The 5,973-nt window shown below is 47.4% G+C and overlaps 1 protein-coding gene across 4 annotated transcripts in view; it reads right to left on the reverse strand.

Moving 5' to 3' along the window:
• The window catches only part of LOC147617095 (BTB/POZ and MATH domain-containing protein 1-like), a 7,781-nt gene extending 6,708 nt beyond the window's left edge, over positions 1 to 1,073 (reverse strand). For all 4 annotated transcript variants that reach the window (XR_015262382.1, XM_086776711.1, XM_086776710.1 and 1 more), the window contains exons 1-2: positions 925 to 1,073; positions 140 to 788 (exon numbers count right to left, since the gene is read on the reverse strand). Coding sequence is in view for 3 of the 4 variants with exons in the window: in XM_086776711.1 (XP_086632837.1) it covers positions 140 to 582 (443 nt within the window). In the remaining variant the exon portion in view is untranslated. The remainder of the gene's footprint in view (positions 1 to 139; positions 789 to 924) is intronic.
• Positions 1,074 to 5,973: the final 4,900 nt, after the last annotated feature.

Raw genomic sequence — 5,973 nt, forward strand, 5'->3', positions numbered from 1 at the left:
TAGGTGTTTGCGTGTATATTGCATGCACATATATGAGCATATGCATGTGATTCATACATGCTCTGCTTTAGTTAATCAATGCAAGTACTTGTACTAATAGTATGAAACTGCTTAGTTCACGAGTATAAAGGATACATACCACATGCTACCTCGATATTTCAGGGTGTAAGGGCCACTTTCCAAAGCTCGATCAAAATGGCTGTGCACTTTGTGCTTGCCTTTGCCACTCTGGTCAAGCAGGGTTAGCTCAAAGAGCGCACGGACATCAGTACCTTCACTTGCTAGGGCAATGAAGACAGACACGTACAGGGAATTGTCCTCTGCATTCTTGCCATCAGGATAAAAGTAAACTGCCCACTGGAACCCACCGACAGAGAAGGTGTCGCTGGCTATATATTTGCCCACTCCCATGCCTTTGGCCAGAGAATAGCCAGCGATTTTGAAGTGGTGGGATCCATTGGTGGTTTGAGTGACAGATCTAGAGGAGGATGAAGAGTTACCTGCTGCTGAAACACGTAATGATGCTGCACAGCCTGGGCCAGCACTAGCGCCAGCCTGCAGAGCCAAAGGTATACGCGCCATGAGGCAGACTGCCGTGTACAGAACCCTAACTGTCAGAAAAAACCTAGGACATCATGTCATGGCATGAAATCCTCGTGACACGCCGTACCACCACGTTGCAGGCATCCTTTGCGGCCAGGTGCCACCCATTTTCACAGGCAATTCCGCACAGAAACAAAACCTCTTCGTTCGCTTTCTCAGCATGCGATGGAGGGAGAAACCCGAACCTGCAACAGAACACAAAGCATGGGATATGAGAAGGAAGCCATCATGGATTTACAGAAGGCCAGACTCCATAGCTACAATTCTCGCAGAAAGCGCCATGTTTTGAGAGAAAGGAAGGGGGAAGGCCAAGAATCCTACCTGCTGGGATGTTCAGGAAGCCATCGATTTGCAGTCAAGGTGGCAGAATTCGTCGTAGAGAGGAAAGCTCTGCAAGGGGGAGGGATCGGCACGTTCTGCTCAAATGCAGAAGGCAACAACAATTAATGTATGGCGTCTTCCACGCTTTTATAGTTTGCCGGTCGCTTCACATACAAACTCTTGTCCGGGGTTCCCTTCACACCGGAACTGGCCTATCGTAGTCAAAGCGCATTATTTTCAAGTGTAACCATCAAAAGAGCTAACAAATTTTGAACGAAACGAATTTGGTTAGAACGTATAAATGCACCCTAAGATGTTTTTCTATGAGAGCTATTAATTAAATAATGTTTGTACTAAACAAAATTAAACCTTTTTATATGAATAATGAAAAAAGTGATTTCAAGGATTTGTTTTTGCTTCGTGGCATGTCCCCATGCAGATATTCTTGGTGAAAAGATGTTGATCTTGTTAGAAGTCATCTCATGTCTATTTTTATACACCAGGGCCTTTGTTGTGGGTGTGCCCGCCCTTATGAGGTGTGTTCTCATTTTTCCCCCCATTTTTTCCCTATTTTTCTGTGGCATGGGAGGCAGTCTAGTAGTGGCAAGAGGACCTCAATTGAACCTGGCCGACTGCATCTGTGGAGATTCTGGAAGTGGTCGACTGCACTGCATGAGTCATGGACTTCCCTGATGCTGGTCGACCCACTCTGATGCTGGCCGATTGTGGATTTTCAGTCATGGAGGTGTTTTTGTGTCCTGTCGGCTGCCCTACAGAGCAGGCCGACTGTGGATTTTCAGTCGTCGTGGATGTGTTTTTGTGTCCTGTCGGCTGCCCTACAGCAGGCCGACGGCTGCTGATGGGTTTCCGGTATTTTCTTGTGTATATAGAGCAGAGTTACACGCCTCTATCTCTCTCTCTCTCTTGTGCTGTGATTTTCTGCACTGCGTTTTGCTCTTGTGTTCCCAGATCTGGTCATCATCTCCGCTGCGTATTCTGACATGGTATCATAGCCTAGGCTCTAGATAGTTCTTAGGATTTGTGTGAGCAAGAGGGGGACTGTTGTGTTGCTGATTGGTGGACTGTTCAGGACTATTTGGGAGAGGAGAAGCAAGAGGACGGCGGACTGATTTGCTGGACAGCCACTTGCAAGTGTTAGTTCTTCTTTGTTCCCACCCACCAACCCTTTTCAGAGTACATCCTTGCAATGGCAGATCTGTTTGAGATGGCCGAGAGGCATGTGAAGATCCCGACACTCCCCACGTTCTCGGTGGACCGTCAGTTGGACGGGAACAACAACTATGACATATGGAAGGTTATGATGGAATCTGTTCTGGAGTCTTACGACCTCGTAGATTTCATCGTTGTTGGTACTCCACGGTCGGAAGTAGAGGAAGGGGAGGTACCATCAACCCGAAAGGACTGGGAGGCATAGGCATAGATGTGGGATCGTGTCAACGCCAGGGTCCGTTCGTTTATCTTTCTCAACTGCACACTGCAGGTAATCAATCATGTAAAGCATATGACGTTGGCCAGAGGTATATGGCAGCATTTGGCTTCTCTTTACAACAACAGGGTATCGCCCATGAAGAGGATCTCCTTGGAAGTACAGATGCGGGTTATGAGCCCGCCCTACAAAGTCGACGATGCAGGAGCATATTAACAAGCTGCAGGCTCTCCAGCAGGAAGTTCTTCAGGCTGGGAAGGAGATATTGTCAGAGGACATGGCCATAACGTTGCTGTCACACTTGCCCTCTTAGTACTCAGCATTTTACTCGTCTTTGATTACCAATTTGGCAGGCTCAGCACCATCACGTGGGAGGAGCTTGTGCCCATGGTCTTGGACCAGGAGGAATGATTCACGAACCCTCCTCAAGGTGGAGGGTTCGAGAAAGGCCACTATTGGAGGTAATGTCCCAAGCGGAAGACCAAGAAGGGTGAAGATTCATCAACAGCAATCATGAAGACTCCGGCTTTTGTGCACCTGGAGGTGGTGGACACCGATGTTTCATTTTCTTCAGGCAGGGAGGAGATTGGAGGATTCTCCGCAGCAACGGCGGATACTCGGGAGTGGATTCTAGACAGTGGTGCTTCCAGGCACATGACTCCTTCCCGCTCTGGTTTACAGGATCTCTGCAAGTATTCTTGTCACATTCTTACTGGGGATACATCCACTATCCCAGTTCATAGGATGGAGATAGTTCCCGATGGTGGCAGAGGGGGGAAGCATTCCTCCTCCCAGGTGTTGTATGTTTCATCACTTGGCTTTCATCTGTTTTGTCAGTGCATCAGGTTTGCAAGACTGGCGTACGGGTGGAGTTTGATGAGCATTTTGTTGCTCTCTGAGACAAAGCAACAGGCCACGTAGTTTGGGAAGGCGGAGTGGAGAATGGAGTTTACAAGCTTTCAGCACTCTCTCTCCCAGGTCCTCAGGTTTGTGATGAGTGGCAGTCTGGTAATGGCCACTTAAGTGTGGATACGCTGCAGGTGCAGGCTTTTCGGGACCAGATGGTGGATAGCTTGCCAGTAGATGGCAGCAGTTGGCAGGAACTCTCCAATACTGATGTTGGTAGTTCTTGTGTTCGTCAGTCAGAGGAAACTGAATAGGTAACTTATGCTCTGATGTCTCATAGTATTCAGGACAAAGAAACTCCTGTAGATGAGGATGTTCTTTCCATGGGAAACTTTTGGAAAGCCAGGCAAGTGGTAGTTGATTAATTGTAAAAGGAGGTGGTTTCTCCAGGCTTTGTGGTTCTCGGATTTAGAGGGGGTGGTTGACAGGTTTCAGAAGGCCTTACGTGGTCTTCACCCAGGACTTGGTTTTGCACCGTACATGTGTTGATCCTTGTGAGCAGTGTGATGCCTCTTTGACTCAGAAGCAAAATGGTTCATTGATCTGGTTGATGGACACCACCAGATTGGACGGGAGCTTCCTGATGAGGAAGTTGAGCTCATGGTTGCGGATGACTCTTTGGGAGGCAGGATTGCGTTTCCTGTGGTTTCTGTGACATGCAAAGGATCATGGACTCTTGTACACAGGAGGGGGATTGTTTGATGGAGTCCGACTCCATGGTTGGAGTGACTCAGTTTGGGGAGGAGATCCAAACACGAGGAGATCTACTTCAGGCCCAGGAGCAGGTTTTTGGAGCAGTAAGAGAGTCATCTTTTGCCTTGTCGTGGGCAGAGGTAGAGTACCGGCCTGCTTGTGATGCTGCTTGTGAGGTGGTGAGGATGCAGAGATTGCATTGCAGGTTTGGGCTTCCACTAGAGGAACCCAGGGTCATCCAACCGCACTTTGTTCGTGAACAGATCGTTGCTGATGACATCTTGCTAGATTTCTGTTCGATGGAGGACAGTACGGTGGACCTCTTCACTCATGAAGTCGCTATCTCAGGATTTGCTCAGGCGGCACCCTGGCTCCCTGTGGTTGGTTTCACAGCCAGGAGCTGAGAGGGGGTGTTAGAAGTCATCTCGTGTCTATTTTTATACACCAGGGCCTTTGTTGTGGGTGTGACCGCCCTTATGAGGTGTTTTCTCATTTTTCCCCACTCTTCGTATTTTTCCCCCATTTTTTTCCCTATTTTTCTGTGGCATGGGAGGCAGTCTAGTAGTGGCAGGAGGACCTTGAACCTGGTTGACTGCATCTGTGGAGATTCTGGAGGTGGCCGACTGCACTGCATGAATCGAGACTTCCCTGATGCTAACCGACCCACTCTGCTCTGCTGGGCCGACTGTGGATTTTCAATCGTGGAGGTGTTTTTGTGTCCTATCGGTTGCTAATGGGGGGCCATATAAAATGGCCCCCCAGTCCCCATTCCATTTTGGATCATTCCCGGGATCTTCTTGTGTATATAGAGCAGAGTTACACGCCTCTCTCTCTCTCTCTTGTGTATATAGAGCAGAGTTACACGCCTCTCTCTCTCTCTCTCTTGTGTATATAGAGCAGAGTTACACGCCTCTCTCTCTCTCTCTCTTGTGCTGTGATTTTTTGCACTGCATTTTGCTCGTGTTCCCAGATTTGGTCATCATCTCCGCTGCGTATTTTGACAGATCTCTCTCTGTCTCGTTGGCCACAATCTCTCTCTATCTCTCATGTATAGAGCAGTGAAGAAGCCATCTCTACAAATGGCCACATGACCGCCATGTGATATACTAGCTCTCTTTTTTTTTGTAATAGAAGATATATTACCAAAATTACTTTACAAATGGCCACGTGACCTCCATGTGATGTACTAGCTTTGCCTCACTAATTACTTTGAACCACGAGTGTAGCTCGGAGTACCCTCATCCAATATATAGTCGTGTCATTCTCCACTAAATGAGTTGACCCTGCAAGGAAGAGACTTGCCACAATAGTAGCCCTTTTATATGACCTATGTGAGCTGTACTATACCAACTTTTGCATCAAATATGAAGGCATTCCTAGTTAACCAGATATGCCATAAACATGTCCACCTAAAAAAATAAAAGAAAATCGAATGTACTAGCTCTCTCTCTCTCTCTCTCTCTCTCTCTCTCTCTCTCTCTCTCTCTCTCTCTCTCTCTCTCTCTCGTATAGGTTCGCTAAAGGTTCAAGGTCTTCCTCCTTGTCTACATGTGTCTCTATCTATTTTGTCTCAACTTGAAGGTAGGCTAGTGGGACGTTGGCCATCTCAAGTATTGCAAATTGCAAGGGGGCAGGCCAAGGACGTTGGCCATCTTAGGCGGAGGGGGAACCTTAGGTAGTGTAAGGGTAGTAATTAGTGTCGAGGAATATGCAAGGGGGCAGGCTAGTAAGATGGGCGTGGGCCATCTCAAGAGGAGGGAAAACCTTAGGCAGTCTAAGGGAAATAATTAGTGTTAAGGAATATGCCCTAACACACAATTTGAACGAGCAAGGATCCTTTATACTACTTAGTGTATTTGACCTTAGGGAAAAACAAGGCCCTCAACTTTGGTGTTGCATAACAAAAGTAGGGATTCTTTATACTACTACTTAGTGTATTTGACCTTAGGAAAATAAAAGCCCTCAACTTTGAGGTTGCATAACAAAAGTAGAAATATGAGGTT

This window comes from Cibotium barometz, chromosome 37 (assembly GCF_041138505.1).
Source record: "Cibotium barometz isolate CiBa-2024 chromosome 37, ASM4113850v1, whole genome shotgun sequence".
Lineage (NCBI taxonomy): Eukaryota > Viridiplantae > Streptophyta > Polypodiopsida > Cyatheales > Cibotiaceae > Cibotium > Cibotium barometz.